Source organism: Oncorhynchus nerka, linkage group LG26 (genome assembly GCF_034236695.1).
Source record: "Oncorhynchus nerka isolate Pitt River linkage group LG26, Oner_Uvic_2.0, whole genome shotgun sequence".
Lineage (NCBI taxonomy): Eukaryota > Metazoa > Chordata > Actinopteri > Salmoniformes > Salmonidae > Oncorhynchus > Oncorhynchus nerka.
In genome coordinates this window covers 9862664-9880105 of record NC_088421.1, presented here as the reverse complement: position 1 = coordinate 9880105, position 17442 = coordinate 9862664, and the positions used below count along the sequence as shown (strand labels likewise).

Below are 17442 nucleotides of genomic sequence, written 5' to 3'. Positions count from 1 at the left end.
GGGTGGAGGTGTTGCTCTTGTTCTTTTTTTTATTGAGATTGTATCACTGAATATCTGTGCTGTGTTTGGTCCTACTGTGATTTAAATATGTATGTATGTGTGTTGCAGGGGATCGGCTGGTGAAGGTGAATGGAGAGAGTGTCCTGGGGAAAACCTACTCCCAGGTGATCGCCCTCATACAGAACAGGTAAGAGCCACTGTACTGCGTGTGCGTCTGTGTGTACCCACAGTATGTACAGCGCATTCGTAAAGTATTCAGACCCTTTGACTTTTTTACGGCCTCATTCTAAAATGGATGAAATAGTTTTTTTCCCCCCCTCATCAATCTACACACAATACCCCATAACGACAAAGTAAAAACAGGTTTTTAAAATTTTGTTAAATCCACTTCAATCAGTGTAGATGAAGGGGAGGAAACCGGTTAAAGAAGGATTTTTAAAGCAATTGAGACATGGATTGTGTATGTGTGCTATTCAGAGGGTGAATTAAAAATAAACTGAAATGTCACATTTACATAAGTATTCAGACTCAGTATTTTGTTGAAGCACCTTTGGCAGCGATTACAGTGTTGAGTATTCTTGGGTATGACGGTACAAGCTTGGCACACCTGTATTTGGGGAGTTTCTCCCATTATTATTTGCAGATCCTCTCAAGCTCTGTCAGGTTGGATCGGGGGGGCGTCACTGCACAGCTATTTTCAGGTCTCTCCAGAGATGTTCGATCGGGTTAAAGTCCGGGCTCTGGCTGGGTCACTCAAAGACATTCAGAGACTTGTCCCGAAGCCACTCCTGTGTTGTCTTGGCTGTGTGCTTAGGGTCGTGGTCCTGTTGGAAGGTGAACCTTCGCCCCAGTCTGAGGTCCTGAGCTCTCTGGAGTAGGTTTTCATCAAGGATCTCTCTGTACTTTCCTCCGTTCATCTTTCCCTCGATCCTGACTAGTCTCCCAGTCTCTGCAGCTGAAAAACACCCCCACAGCTTGATGCTGCCACCACCATGCTTCACCGTGGGGATGGTGCCAGGTTTCCTCCAGACGTGATGCTTGGCATTCAGACCAAAGAGTTTTTCATCTTGGTTCATCAGACCAGAGAGTCCTTTAGGTGCCTTTTGGCAAAGTCCAAGTGGGCTGTCATGTGCCTTTTATTGAGGAGTGTCTTCCGTCTGGCCACTCTACCCTAAATGCCTGATTGGTGGAGTGCTGCAGAGATGGTTGTCCTTCTGGATGGTTCTCCCACCTCCACAGAGGAACTCTGGAGTTCTGTCAGACCAAGGCCCTTCTGATCATGCAAGGCCCTTCTCCCCGGATTTCTCAGTTTGGCTGGACGGCCAGCTCTAAGAAGAGTCTTGGTGGTGGCCACTGTTCTTGAAGAACTTCAATACGGCAGACATTTTTTGGTACCCTTCACCAGATCTGTGCCTCGACACAATCCTGTCTGTAACTTAACATAATATGGAAAAAGTCAAGGGGTCTGAATGCTTTCCGAATGCACTGTATGTGTCGTTTATGTACGAGACATGTCTCGTGTTATTTTACTTTGCATGTTTTATGTATGTATAGCATGATTCTGGAATGTGGAACATGTTCAGTTGTGTAAGTCGTCCTCGACTTGTGTGAGCACTTCCTCCTGAAGAGAATAGCCTGGAGCATTGAGTGTCCAGAACACATCCACGGAGAGCAGTAGAGTCACCAGGGTCATCGTCAACAGGGTCTCCTGTGACATGGTTGCTGATCAACCCCTCTCACAGCAAAAAAAAACCCTTCGTCGCAACAGGGGGAAAGTCTTCTCTTACTGTAACATGATAGAGTTTGGAAAAAATGTGGAATTATATTGTTTTTCCTACCCTTCCATCTGTGTTCCTTTTTCCCTTCTCCCCTTCCTCCCTCCTTCTCTCCCCTCTCTTCGGTTCCCCCTCTCTTTGCCCTCTCTTCCTTGTTCCTCTCTCCTTTCTTCTCGTTCCCTCCACAGTGAGAGTGTGTTGGAGGTCTCTATAATGCCAAAAGGTGAAGACGTGCTGCAGCTGGTAAGTGTGAGTATGATATTTCAACCACACTACACCCTAATAGAAATACTCAGAAATGAATACCTGACAAATTCATTGATAACTTGATTTAAGAATACTAATACTACAGAGAGAGAACATCTTGGATATCATCATGCTTGTCATTCCATTGCTTTGAGTTGACATTCTCAGCTCTCAGGAACTAGCTAGGCTGTGACGCAGATGCTTTCTAGTCTGTCCTTAGATTACAACACACATTCATTCAAGCTATTAGTTCTGTGGAAGCGTCACATGAAAAGCGGCTACCTGCACACGCACACGCACACATTTTGCCTCGGTCCATAAATTGCTCCACCACTTACTCACATGACCAGACATGCAGAGCATGTCACCGCCTCTCCTCTGGACCAGGAGGAGCAACCCAGGGGCACAACGCTGACACAACCTCCCAGACCTGGGCGCCCGACCTGGGCTTCTCTCTCACACACACAACCCCCTACCCACCAAGCACCACGTCTTTCCCCTTCCAAATACTGCCCTCCTTCAACCCCACTACCACTCCCCCACCCCTCCACGCCTCCACCCTTCTCTCCGCCCCTCAACGAACCACGGGCATCGGTTGCATTCCAGTGGTGACATCACCAGCTCTAGCCATGCCCCCTTCCACCCTCCCACAGGGGAGAGAGAGAGAGAGTGTGAGAGAGAGAGAGAGAGTTTGGAAGGGCTTGTCTGAGGACAGCATACTGAACGAAGAAGAAAGTTCGACAGATGGCAAGAAAGAACAGCGAGAGAGACACACAAAAAAGGAGTCTAAAGAAGAAGTCGAGACATAACCTCAAGAAAGAAGGAGAGGGAGGGAGAGCGCGGTAAAATCGTAGCAACAGGAGTGTTGCTGTCTGTGGGAAGCAAACAGAGTTCCCCTCCTCTCCTCTTCCTCTGTGATTGACTTGAAGCCAGTATTGAGCCTGAGAGACACTGCCAGACTGAGTGTGGGCCTGCCCTGCTCTCTGAGGTAAAGCCTGAACACTTCATCTTTAAGTGTTGCCTTTTGATATAAATTAATTTGGGGCAAAGTGGTTTTAAGTCTGTAGCTTTGTAGTTTCTTAATCGGTGTTGCGGCTGTAGCTTGAGGGGCTGAACGCTGAGCGATACTTTACACCTGTGGTGTTGTTGCTTGTTTTGATAGATCCAGATTTGTTGTTGTTTTAAGTCAGTGTTTTGTTGTAGCGGTATATTTGGAGCATTGCTCTGTGTCTGTGTGGCTGCAGACGGTTGCTGTGTTGTGGCTCTTGCTCAAGGCGCGTGCTAGTGCCTGCAGCTAACTAGTAGCTGTGTTTGTGTTGGAGGCTGAGTTGGGGCCCCTAACAGTCACCATGGCTGAGCAGACTGCGGTGGTAGGAGGAGGAACACAGATGATTCTAGACGTCGCTTGCTGTGTAACATCATAGTTAACAAGGAGCTTTGAATGATGTGCCGGTCAAACCTGTGACTGTCAAAGCAATTGTATCGCTCCTTCCTTCCCCTCTGACCTCTGTTCGTCACCTGAACTCCTCCTGTTTGTGTCTCACCTCTCTCCCTCTCTGTCTCCCACTACAGGCATACTCCCAGGATGCCTACCTGAGGGGCAACGAGCCTTACACAGGGGGAGCCCGGAACCTTCCGGTACCCCCGCCCCTCTGCTACGCTCCCCGCGCCAAGTCCCAGCCTCCCTCTGGGGCCCCGGCCCTCATGGGCCAGAACCAGCTGGACAACTGGAGCTGCTGGGCAGGCTCCGCCAGCCCTTTGTCCCCCCTGGACAACCGCTCCACCGTGGGCAGCCCGGCCAGCTGGCAGGAGGGGTGGGGCGGACACAGTAGCCCCTCCCACAGGGCGGAGGAGATCCAGTGCGGTGTGACCGGGCAGCAGCCTACGGGACAGACCAGGGGCCGCTCCTACTCCTCATCTTCCTCAGGAGGGCCCCTCGGCAGCCCTCTGCGTGTCCACTACGTCAACCATAATGCCACCGCCACCACCGCCTCCTCTCAGCCCCGGAAGGGCAGCCAGGCCTGGGCCAGCCCTCTCCAGCCCAGCCCCAGCCGCAGCCATCACTGCCAACAGGCCCTGTCTGAGTGGTACTACAGCCAAGCTGCTGAGCAGCGCCAGGGCCGCAGTGGCAGCATGCACCAACGCCACCGCAGCTACTCTCAGGACAGGCTGTGTGAGACAGGCCCCGGGCGCCACCGACGGGCTCCGGGCAGCTGGCCCCACAGCGCCTCCCAGGACACCCTGATGCTACTGCAACAGTCAGGCCACGGCCCCCACGGGGACCCTTCTTGGACCTACAGAGACTGGGAGGGGGCCCGGGACCAGAGTCACCACTCCTCCTACGGCAGCAGAGCCCGGTCGGAGAACCTGCTGGTACAGTACGACCGCAATGGCCACTCGCTGGAGATGCTGGGGTCACCCCGTTTCGAGAGGCCCGCCTGGCTGCAGCAGGCCTCACAGCAAGCACCCAGAACTGAGGCCTATCAGAGGCAGGGGAACCATTACGGTGTTGCGCCGGCCCCCTCTATGGGCCGTCTAGCACAGCCGCACCACAAAACCCAATCACAGTCCCACCCACATACCCAGCCCCAGCCCCAACAGCCAGCCCCCCAGAGCAGACGTCTGCCCACCGGACAGAGCCTGGACGACCAGCCAGTAGGTTACCGCAGCTACAGCCCCTCCTTCAACCGCAAGACAGGCCGTATCATGCAGCAACCCTCCTTCAGGGACCCCTCCTACCTTGGCCCCCACCTCAGCTGGGCCCCCACCCCCAAAACCAGCCCCCCTGAGGGTGTTGTCCCCTCAGTTCCATCCCCCCTGGCCTCCACCACCCCTGAGCCCCTTGACAAGGCCTACCACCCCACCAACCATGAGAGAGGGGCAGTGGAAGGCCAGGTGGAGGTGGTAGCTCAGATCCAGGAGGTCAAACTGAGACAGAAACCCCCCATGGGGCGAAGGAGCGCCCACGCCATGCGCCACCCCCACTACACCCTGCCTGTAGATGGCACGGAACCCCCTGTGTTTCCCCTGACCCCCACAACGCTGCCCCCGCCCCTCGCCCCTCAGGAGATGGTGCCCCGCACCGTACCAATGGCAACCTGGCCCCCCTGTCTGTAGAGGATGACGCAATGGCCTCCATTCCCTTTATAGGTAAGCACCTCCACCACTCCACACACCTCCTCCTCTTCCTCTCCCTACCCCTCCATGTAACTTGCAGACCTCATCACTCCCACTTCTGTTTATGACACAAACATATTCCTCCTGATTGATCTTACTGGAACTTACTGGAAACTGACTGTTTGTAAAAACAAACAAGAAGCTTACCAGAAAGATTGACCAGAAAGATGGGAGGACGTAGACTATGACTTGGCCAGTATTTAGAGAATAGAACCCTTCTCTCTGTACCCTTCATTTCCTCTGTGGGTCTCTGCCTGTGTGGCCAGGCTCCGGGCTTCTCCTTACTCTGTCTCCAGTCTGTGTCTTTGTTTGTGTTGGGTAATACTGGCACTTCCCGCAGACATGCAGGCGGTATTAATAGTGTTTGATTGAATCATAATTTACGGGACTTCACTAACCCCCCCCCCTACTCCTCCTCCTCCTCACCCAGTCTCTCAGACCGAGATGAGGTGGAAGCTGACTCTATGTCTCACTAGCGTGTGTCTGTGATCACAGAGTACGTCTGTCTGTCCACCTATCTGTCAGTCTGTCTGCTTTCACAACAGGGAGAATATCTTTCTCTCTACGTCACTGCCATGAATTCCCTTTTAGTTCCAGCCAAGTTGGGCAACAGGTAGCCTAGCGGTTAAGAGCGTTGGGCCAGTAACCAAAAGGTTGCTGGTTTGAGTCCCCCAGCCGACTAGGTAAAAAAATCTGCCGATGTGCCCTTGAGCAAGGCACGTAACCCTAATTGCTCCTGTAAGTCGCTCCGGATAAGAGCGTCTGCTAAATGACAAAAACATTGAATAATAGTATATATGAATTGGTTGAAAATCTAATAATAACCATAACTTTTGGCATTATGCCTGGATCTACTGAGGTGACCCTCTGGGCTTTGTAGCTGAACGTTTGTGTATTTGCGTACTACGTGTGTGTTCTACTGTCATCACACATTTGTATGTGCGTATGTATGTATGTATGTACCGTGTGTGCATGTGTTTGTGAGAACAGAACAGGAGGTATCTGGTCGTGTCTCAGCTTGTTGCCTCTGCTCTGCTGCTGAAAGGACACATGATGAACATATCAGAGCCTCACTAAATAGCCAACTACTCCAACATGTACAGTACTAATCAACAGACCATAAGCCTCTAGCCCTACGGTCAAACCACAGGCAAACCAACCAACCACAGCTAAGGCAGGACCAGGCCAGGGCCAGATGCAGTACCTATAGGAAGTCTACACCCCCTTGAACATTTTTCACTTTTTGTTGCGTTTACACAGTGGGATTGGAATATATTTAATTGTGTTGTTTTTTTTGTCATTGATCTACACAACATACTCAATATTGTCAAAGTGAAAAGAACATTTTGCCAATTTGAACTCATTAATAAAAATGGAATAACTCAAATATACTTGTTGCATAAGTATTCAACACCTTTTTGTTTAAGCCTGAATGAGTTCAGGAGTAAAATGTCTCTTAACAAATCACACAAGCTACATGGACTCACTGTGTGAAATAATAGGGGTTGACATGATTGAGTGACCAACCCTTCCTCTGTCCCCCATACATACCACATATGTATGCATTATCCCTCAGTCAAGTATTGAATTTCAAGCACAGATTGAACTACAAAGACCAGGGAGCTTTTCTAAAGCCTCATAAAGAAGGGCAGTGATTGGTGGATGTGTAACAATAACAAATCAGACATTGAATCTCTCTTTAAGCATGGTCAAGTTAATAATTATGCTGTGGGTGATGTATTAAACCACCCAGGCACATCAAAGATACAGTCGTCCTTCTGAACTGAGCTACAGGACAGGAATGAAACTGCTCAGGGATGTTACCATGAGGCCGAAACAGTTACAGAGTTCAATGGCATTGATGGGAGAAAACTGAAGATGGGTCAACAACATTGTAGTGACTCCACAATTACTGACCTAAATGACAGGGTGAAAAGAAGAATACAAATATACAGAATGAAAATATTGCTTATATATGTGATATGGCATGAAAGTAATATTATATATAACTACACGGCAAAGGAATAAACTTTTTTGGCCTAAATGCAAATCCTTATGTTTGGTCCAAAACATCACTGAGTTACTGCCTCCTTATTCTCAAGCATGGTGGTGTCTGCATCATGGTATGGATATGCTTGACTTCGGGGCAAAGAGTGACCAAGTTACAGTTTTGACTTAAATCTGCTTTCAAATCTATGGCAAGACTTGAAAATTGCTGTCTAACCATGATCCCAACACCTTGACAGAGCTTGAAGATAAAACTTTTTTTTAAAGGATAATGGGCAAATGTGGCACAATCCAGGTGTGCAAAGCTCTTACAAGACCGCTGTAATCGCCTGCCAAATGTGCCTCTAACATGTATTGACTCAGGGGCGTGAATACTTAACTAATCAAGTCATACTAGTGTTTTATTATTCATTCATCTTTGACTTTAGAGTATTTTGTGTCGATCGTTGACAAAAAATGACAATGAAATCCAATTTGAATCCCACTTTGTAACACAATAGAATGTGACCAAATCCAAGGGGTCGTGTAGACCTTCTCTAGGCGAGGTAGGCTCCTCCCTCAGATGGTCAGGACAACAACCTAGGTCAGCAAAGTGCAAAGCATATTCAAATGAGCTGCGTCGGAAACTTGTACCTACGTTTGAAATGGGGAGATCGATAGATGCCCTCAATGTGGGGCCAAGCTGTGACGGAACCTAGAGAGAGAGGGAGACTTATAAATGAAAGGATTTAATAGGGAAGAGAACCAGAAAACAGAGAAACTTCTTGCTCCTTCTCTTCCCTCCTGCTCAGAGCAAAAATGTACCGAAACTAGGCAGTCGGGGCGGCAAGCTGAGGCACGTTTCAAGACCAAAGACTGAAACTTAAAACTTCTCTCTTGCTGGATCTGTGATCTGGTTGTTTGGGAGCATGATTTAATAGGCTGCTGTTCTGTTGACCGTAGATGAAGAGGCCGTGTAGTAGACGGACACACAAAAGCACAGAGTCTGTGCTGTCCAGGACGGTGGTTGAATTCTCTTGCCCTCTAATATCGGTAGTTTGACTTAGCGTTCTCTATATGGTGCTTTCACTCACTGTAGTCTCCTTTTGAATAGTGTTGGTAGCTTGCGGTAACAAAACCAATGAAAGGAATTACATATTGCAGCATTTTTACTGTAAATCCTAGGACTGGGTCTCATTAGGATGGCAGGTTATACTGTACTCCTGAGCCTCCTTTTTTGGGGAACCCAGTATTGTAGATGATAGGACAGGAGGCCTGGTGGTAGTGGAACCCCCTGTGAGGCACAGTACAGTAGGGGTCCAGACTGTCTCTATCACACTGCCAGCCTCAGGCATTGCACTCTGTGCCCACCGCCCTCAATGCTGCCTTTGTGTACCACTATACCCTCCCCACAACAGACACACAGAACCACTACCCTCCACACAACACACACACACACACACACATACATACATACATACATACATACATACACACACACACACACACACACTGAGCTGGCCAAAACATGGCCTATGCTCTCAAAGAAGAAATCTCTCTTTCACCCTCTGTCTGTGTCTCTGTGTGAGCGGGTGAGGTCATGGCGTCTCCTATAGAGAAGTGGTAGTAGGCTGTAGGAGTGTGCTGTGGTAGTATAGAGCTCTGCTCCATTCTACGGCCAGTATTGTGGTGGCTCCCACCCAGGGCTCCTCTCTCTACTGGCTCTGCTGTTCTGGTTCTGTTAATGATGGCCCTTGTTAAACCCACAGGCAGCGAGATCGGCTATTTCTGGGCTCGGCTGTAAACCGGCAGATTCCTCATCCCAGATTGGGAATGTTTCCGCCCCTTCTCCTACTGCCTCTGTTGGGCTGGCCCTAGCACCGAGACGAGAAACGGACTGATACAGAGCGAAGAGGAGGGGTGAGGGAGATGTCGAGAGACAGAGGGGAGCAGGTGGAAGACAGTGAAAGTGGAAGCAGATAGCAATAAAGGGGAGAAAAGGATGTCTGTGGAGAAGTATGTTTGGTCAGAGAAGAAACATGGGGGAGAGAGGGACGAGTCTTGCATGACAAGTTATGTTTTGAGCACCTCGTATAACAATACAAGAAAGCACACCATTAACTTTCAAAAGTTCATGTTAAGCCTATAGGGGCTGGTTTCGAGTTGAGAGCCAAGTCGGTTTTGAGCCATTGCTTCCATTTGAGACTGAAGATCTGCTGCCCTCTGCTGTTTAGTGAAGGTATTCAGACAGGCGCAGCAGCCGTGGTTATTAGTGAGGCCAGCATTAGGACCTGAAGCTACAAAAGTTAAACATGGGCAAAACCTTACCCTTCCCTCTCTACATGCAAACACTAGTCTGGTCCATAATCCTTTGTGTCAATCAGAAAGTGTGTTGTGGCTGGCTGGTTTCACATCCCCTTGTGTGTGTTTTAGACTGGTTGAGATGAACGTTGCATGGTTATCTTGGACAAGGTTGGGTAGGTTACTTCATATACTTCATATAATGTTTTCATACCCTACATTACTCATCTCATATGTATATACTGTACTCTATATCATCTACTGCATCTTGCCTATGCCGTTCGGGAATCACTCATTCATATATTTTTATGTACATATTCGTATTCATTCCTTTACACTTGTGTGTGTATAAGGTAGTTGTGAAATTGTTAGGTTATATTGCTGCACTCGCATTGACATCTGCTAACCATGTGTATGTGACAAATACATTTGATTTGATTTTTTTTCTAAATGACATGCGTTAGTTACTCGTTATCTGTCCACAATTGTAATCAGTAATGTAACTTCTGGATCACGCAAACTCTGTAACAATCTGATTACTTTCAGTTGCTTTTAGACTACTTAAGACAAAAATGAATATTACCAATTGAACGACATCTATTGCAGGATAAACCAACTTTAGAGTTTACATAGCTGGCCATACATGGATGTTGCGTTTTACTTTATGGTGTATGTAGGCCTCTTTTAACCCATTTCTTTGTACTTTGATACAGATAAGATTCACGTTTTGATGTCACGCGCTATAAACACAACAACGCAGTAATCAAACATTTACATTACATTTAAGTCATTTAGCAGACGCTCTTATCCAGAGCGACTTACAAATTGGTGCGTTCACCTTATGACATCCAATAATTAGTGCAAAAGATCACAAGGTAGAACAAAAACTCACAAGAAAAATAATCATAGATAAGAAGAACACGAGAAAGTAAGAAGCTATATACAGTGTCAGTTCCAGGGTCAGTAGCTATATACATGGTCAGTAGGGTCTTCAGGATCAGTAGCTATATACAGTGGTTCAGGGTTAGCTATATTCCAGGATCAGTAGCTATATACATGGTCAGTTCCAGGGTCAGTAGCTATATTCATGGTCAGTAGCTATATATACAGGGTCAGTTCCAGGATCAGTAGCTATATACAGTGTCAGTTCCAGGGTCAGTAGCTATATTCATGGTCAGTAGCTATATATACAGGGTCAGTTCCAGGATCAGTAGCTATATACAGTGTCAGTTCCAGGGTCAGTAGCTATATACATGGTCAGTTCCAGGGTCAGTAGCTATATACAGGGTCAGTTCCAGGGTCAGTAGCTATATACAGTGTCAGTTCCAGGGTCAGTAGCTATATACATGGTCAGTAGCTATATACAGTGTCAGGTCCAGGATCAGTAGCTATATACAGGGTCAGTAGCTATATACATGGTCAGTAGCTATATATACAGGGTCAGTTCCAGGATCAGTAGCTATATACAGTGTCAGTTCCAGGATCAGTAGCTATATACATGGTCAGTAGCTATATATACAGGGTCAGTTCCAGGATCAGTAGCTATATACAGTGTCAGTTCCAGGATCAGTAGCTATATACAGTGTCAGTTCCAGGATCAGTAGCTATATACAGGGTCAGTTCCAAAACCATATTTACAATGTGCAGGCATACTGGATTGATAGAGGTGTGTGTGTATATATATATATATATATATTATATAGAGGTTGACCGATTATTGGAGGACCAAAAAAGCCGATACCGATTAATCAGCCGATTTTTTAATTGTATTTTATTTGTAATAATGACGATTACAACAATACTGAATGAACACTTATTTTAACTTAATATATTACATCAATAAAATCAGTTTAGCATCAAATAAATAATGAAACATGTTCAATTTGGTTTAAATAATGCAAAAACAAAGTGTTGGAGAAGAAAGTAAAAGTGCAATTGTGTGCCATGTAAGAAAGCTAACGTTTCAGTTCCTTGCTCAGAACATGAGAACATATGAAAGCTGGTGGTTCATTTTAACATGAGTCTTCAATATTCCCAGGTAAGAAGTTTTAGGTTGTAGTTATTATAGGAATTATAGGACTATTTCCCTCTATACCATTTGTATTTCATTAACCTTTGACTATTGGATGTTCTTATAGGCACTTTAGTATTGTCAGTGTAACAGTATAGCTTCCATCCCTCTATTTCCCGCTAACTAGCTAGCCATTTCACTTCGGTTACACCAGCCTTATCTCGGGAGTTGATAGGCTTGAAGTCATAAACATGCACAAAGAAGAGCTGCTGGCAAAACGCACGAAAGTGCTGTTTGAATGAATGTTTGCGCGCCTGCTTCTGCCTACCACCGCTCAGTCAGATACTTAGATACTTGTATGCAACGCAGGACACGCTAGATAATATCTAGTAATATCATCAACCATGTGTCGTTAACTAGTGATTATGATTGAATGATTGTTTTTATAAGATAAGTTTAATGCTAGCTAGCAACTTACCTTGGCTTACTGCATTCGCGTAACAGGCAGTCTCCCCCGAGCTGACAAGGTGAAAGTCTGTCGTTCTGCCCCGGAACGAGGCAGTTAACCCACTGTTCCTAGGCCGTCATTAAAAAATAAGAATGTGTTCTTAACTGACTTGCCTAGTTAAATGAAGGTATATAAAAAAAATCTGCAAATCAGCGCCCAAAAATACTGATTTCCGATTGTCATGAAAACTTGAAATCGACCCTAATTAATTGGCCTTATCGATTAATCAGTCGACCTCTAATATATATATATATATATATATATATATATATATATATATATATATATATATATATATATATATATATATATATATATATATATATATAGGGGTAAGGTGAGTAGGCATCAGGATATATGATAAACAGTAGCAGCAGCGTATATGAAGATTGTATGTGCGTGTGTGTGTAAAGTCAGTATAAATGTGTGTGCATGGTATGTGCGTTGTGGAATGTCAGTGTGTGTGATTGTGTAGAGTTCTATGAGTGTGCATAGAGAGTGCAAAAACATATATACAAGGGTCTATTTAGCAGTCTTTGAAAATTAGCTGTTCAGGAGCCTGTTCGTGTCAGACTTGATGCAACGGTACCTCTTGCCGTGCGGAAGCAGAGAGAACGGTCTGTGACATGGGAGTCTTTAACGATTTCCCGGGCCTTCCTTTCACACCGCCTGATATAGAGGTCCTGGATGGTAGGGAACTCAGGCCCAGGGATGTACAGGGCTGTCCGCACCACCCTCTTTAGCTCTATGCTGTTGGCATACCAAGCAATGACGCAGCCCGTCAAGAAGCTGTAGAACTTGAATTTCAGGGCCCCATGCCAACCTTTTTCAACCTCCTGAGGGGGATGTGTGTGGATAATTTTAAGTCCTTAGTGATTTGGATCCCGAGGAACTTTAACCTCTGATCCAGCTCCACTGCAGCCCTGTCGATGTGGATGGGTGCCTACTCAGACCCCCATTTCCTGTAGTCCACGATCAGCTCCTTGGTCTCAGTGACGTTGAGGGAGAGGTTGTTATCCCGGCACCACACTGTCAGGTCACTGATCTCCTTCCTGTCTCGTCGTCACCGGTGATCAGGCTTACCACCGTCGTGTCGTCAGCAAACTGGATGATGTTGTTGGAGTGGTGCGTGGACTGGCCGTGGTGGGTGTACAGGGAGTACAGGAGGGGACTAAGCACACACCCCTGTAATACGATAAGGCTATATCGTGACATTTAAAAAATTTAAAAAGTCTGTCCGATTTCCAGTCATTCCAATTCATTCAATACCCCTTGATCTTCAAGAATAGGACTTGGATATAGATTAGCCAAACAGTTTTACCTGAGCATGACGCAAAAACAAAGGAGTTATTAGCCTACTCTGTTTATAATCATTTGAGGACAGAGAGAGAAGAATCATTTGTAGCTGTGTTAAGCCTATCAAAAGTCTGCAAGTTTGAGTATGTGTCCGTTAGGCCCGTGGATTTTTTTTATTTTTATCAGGACGAATTAGATTGAGCCATAAAAGCCCCACTCGTGGTCTTCTTAAATGAAGCTTGTTTTTGACAGTATGTGGAGCACAATACCACGGGGGAGTTTAAAAGGGAGGAAGTCTCTCAAACTGTTATTCCAAATGCTGGGATCTGCACCATGCAGCTGTTGCAAGAACAACTGGCTGTCCACCAGTCGCAAAAACAATATGTGATAGGCAGCTTGAACCTCTTACATTCAACCATTATTGGGTCAAAATACAATCCGTAAGAAACAAATAGCTCGAACAGCAGTGTGTGTCACATCAATGCGTTATCTATGTAGATATCAGTTCTAAGTGATGTCCGTGTTGCCCGCAGGCTACCCCGTTGCTGTCGTCCTCGCCTCCAAGCCGTTATTCAAGTAGGATGTAGAATCTTTGGATGCTGACATGCAGTCGCACCATTGGAAGACATAGCTTGGACTGTAACCTACCGAGGCCTATTCCTGCTCTTTACCCGCGATCCATCAAACGCATTTGGCGTGGTCATCATAGTGGTCTCTGACTTGTGGTCAGACTCGCTCAGGTGGAACAAACTTAAACCTGCTCCTTTTTTTAACGCTGATTTCAATGTCTTTGAGAACAGAAAGGTGTCAAAGATTTTTTTCCGGTAACATCCTTTCTGAATTTAAAAGTAATCCTATAAGTAATCATCTAGTTTTTCAAAGGACTCTGTAATCCGATTACAATATTTTTGCTGGTAACGTAACGAATTACAGTTAGTTTTTTGTTGTTGTAATCAGTTATATGTAATCCATTACTCCCCAACCCTGATCTTGGATATATTACTTATGGTTGTTTTGTGTATTTCTGCCATTCAACCTTGAAATGACAGCTAACTAAGACGTTATCACTGCAAGCAAGACATAGTTTCCTTTTTTGTGTGTGTAGTGCACTCATACAAACCAACACAAGGAATCACACACACCCTTACACATACTTCCCAACACGCTAGTTGATAAAGAACTGAAACCGAGCGTTATTACATGGTACCAAAGCCTTTTCCGTTTCTATTTGAAGAACTCTTCTCATGGAGGCAGCAGACACAGGTACACCATTAGGGCGTTGGTTTAATCTCTCTTTATGCCGTTTTACTATCCACCTTATTATTTTGTATATTGTCCGTGTGTGTGTGTGTGTGTGTGTGTGTGTGTGTGTGTGTGTGTGTGTGTGTGTGTGTGTGTGTGTGTGTGTGTGTGTGTGTGTGTTGTGTGTTTTTTTTAACGCAATAGAGCTGTAGTATTGCTCGTTTACAGTTACGTTATTGAAGTTCTACATTGCAGTTTAGTCTTAGTCTTTAGTCTTTTCTGAGTATTTTCTTCCAATCTCTCTTTGAGGATGCTTCATAGAACACATGTTATAATCTGTGTGCATTGTATTTAGGTGTTAGGAGGACAAAGAAAGTGAGGTACGTAAGTAATGTGTCGTGTCAATGGTTCTCAGAGAACGTGAACATTCCGTGTGAAAACAGTATCTCTGTCCTTTATAGTGACCCTGTGGTGGTACCTCACCGCTCTCCCATCCTCCCTCTATCCTTCCCTCTTCTCCTCCCTCTCGTCCCCTCACCCTTGATTCTGCCCTCTGCCCTTTCCCTTCCCTCTCCTCCTCCCTCTATCCTTCCCTCTCCTCCTCCCTCTATCCTTCCCTCTTCTCCTCCCTCTCGTCCTCTCACCCTTGATTCTGCCCTCTGCCCTTTCCCTTCCCTCTCCTCCATGCTTCCCTCTCCTCCTCCCTCTATCCTTCCCTCTCCTCCTCCCTCTATCCTTCCCTCTTCTCCTCCCTCTCGTCCTCTCACCCTTGATTCTGCCCTCTGCCCTTTCCCTTCCCTCTCCTCCATGCTTCCCTCTCCTCCTCCCTCTATCCTTCCCTAACCCCCCCCTCCATACAGATGAGCCGACGAGCCCCAGCGCTGACCTCCGTGCCCGCCACGTGCCCGCCTCCTCTGTGGTGTCCAGCGGCATGAGCTCAGCTCCCACCATCGTCACCAGCCCTGCCTCTCCCACCTTCACCTTCCCTCTAACCAGGCTCTTCTCACACGACTGCAGTGAGTGCCCCCCTTGAGCCAGACTACCCCAGACCAACCCCCCTGCATGCAGCCATACCAGAACCCAGCACACCTCTCTGCGGTGTCTGGTACCATGCTAGCAGACATGCCACCTCCACATCTATGGAGAGAATGGCTTACTGTACACAGGATGCTCCTTTGTTTCTCTGCATGAGTTGATTGACAATTTTTCCATGGCGAGGAGGTATAATGGCCTCCAGTAAGTAGGTCTTGTGTACTTCTTTGTGCCTGGTAAGATGCATGCGCGCCCTAAAGCAAATGTAGTCACTCCTCGGGTGCTTAGACAGATGCATGTGCGTCATTGAAGTGAATGGGGTTACTCTCTACCTTTTTGGAGAAAGTGTGTTTTGTACCAATAGGGTCCACATTTCCTCTGTATAGACTAGAGCATGAAGTCCAGTGGTCCTCGTACACCCAGCTTTAGTCCAGTCTGACACGCAGACAGACTCCCTTTGCATGACAGTAGTGAGCGAAGTGACCTGAGAAGACCTAACCTAACCTGACTCCATCCTGCCAGCCCACCTCTTCACCCACTACCTCACCCCAGCCACCGCACCCAACCACCCTCCACCTCTCTGTCAACCACTCTCCCACCTCTGCTAACCCCACACTCCTTTATTAACATCCTCTGACTACCATTACATCTACTTTCTTCTCTTTCTTTCCCTCTCTCTCACTCGCTCCGTCTCCCACTGAGCAGGCAGTATTAAATCCAGTCGCCGTTCCTCCTATCTTCTAGCCATCACCACGGAGCGCTCCAAGTCATGTGACGAGGGACTCAACACCTTCAGAGAGGAGGGCCGCGTCTTCTCGTGAGTAATGGATCGCCGGGGGGGAGACGTGGGAATCGATTAGGAGGGATTCATCTGAATCATATGATCAATTCATTTCGTAGTAAATCTTACATTAGTCATTTTTATTCTCCATAGGAGGCTGCCAAAGAGAGTGAAGAGTTTCTTCACTGATGGGGTGAGTTTTTCCCTGTTTCACAATAATAGTTGGCTGTATCCTACACGTGACCACACTGCAGATTGCAGAGTGCCTTCCATTTCTGGCAGCTAGGAGAGTGTGTCTGAAACCATTCGTTTTTAGGTGTGTTTATCCTAAAAACCTGCCGTGTGTGTGTGTGTGTGTGTGTGTGTGTGTGTGTGTGTGTGTGTGTGTGTGTGTGTGTGTGTGTTAGTCTCTGGACAGTCTGGGGGCAGCGGAGGAGGTGCGCTCCAAACGCCACTCCACCTCGGAGCTGGGCAGTATCAGCTACAGTGACATATGGAGAGAGGGATGGCTGCACTACAAACAGATCCTCACAGAGAAGGGCAAGGTGAGAGAGAGGGAGGAGAGCGAAAGAAAGAACGAGTAGAGGAATAGGACCTACTGCAGTTTAATGAGCCAGGGAGAATGAAATTCTCATATCTCCCGTCTGTCTGTCTGTCTGTCTGTCGGTCTGTCTCTGTCTGTCTTTCTGTCTGTCTGTCTGTCTTCTGTTGTCTCTCTGTCTGTCTGTCTGTCTGTCTGTCTGTCTGTCTGTCTGTCTGTCTGTCTGTCTGTCTGTCTGTCTGTCTGTCTGTCTGTCTGTCTGTCTCTGTCCTCTCTGTCTCTCACTCCATTTCTTCTCTCTCTGTCTCTCACTCCATTTATTCTCTCACTGTCCTTTCTGCCTCACTCCATTTCTTCTCTCACTGTCCTTTCTGTCTCACTCCATTTCTTCTCTCACTGTCCTTTCTGTCTCATTCCATTTCTTCTCTCTGTCCTCTCGGTCTCTCACTCCATTTCTTCTCTCTGTCCTTTCTGTCTCACTCCATTTCTTCTTTCTGTCCTTTCTGTCTCTCACTTCATTTCTTCTCTCTCTCTTTCCTCTGTCTC

General features: G+C 46.7%; 1 protein-coding gene across 1 annotated transcript in view; it reads left to right on the top strand.

Moving 5' to 3' along the window:
* LOC115110236 (rho GTPase-activating protein 23-like) overlaps positions 1–17442 on the top strand; it is a 44310-nt gene that overhangs the window by 16276 nt on the left and 10592 nt on the right. The window contains 8 exon segments of the mRNA XM_029635712.2: positions 109–187; positions 1964–2018; positions 3594–5042; positions 5045–5171; positions 15403–15558; positions 16280–16391; positions 16509–16548; positions 16763–16900. Coding sequence (XP_029491572.2) covers positions 109–187; positions 1964–2018; positions 3594–5042; positions 5045–5171; positions 15403–15558; positions 16280–16391; positions 16509–16548; positions 16763–16900 — 2156 coding nt within the window.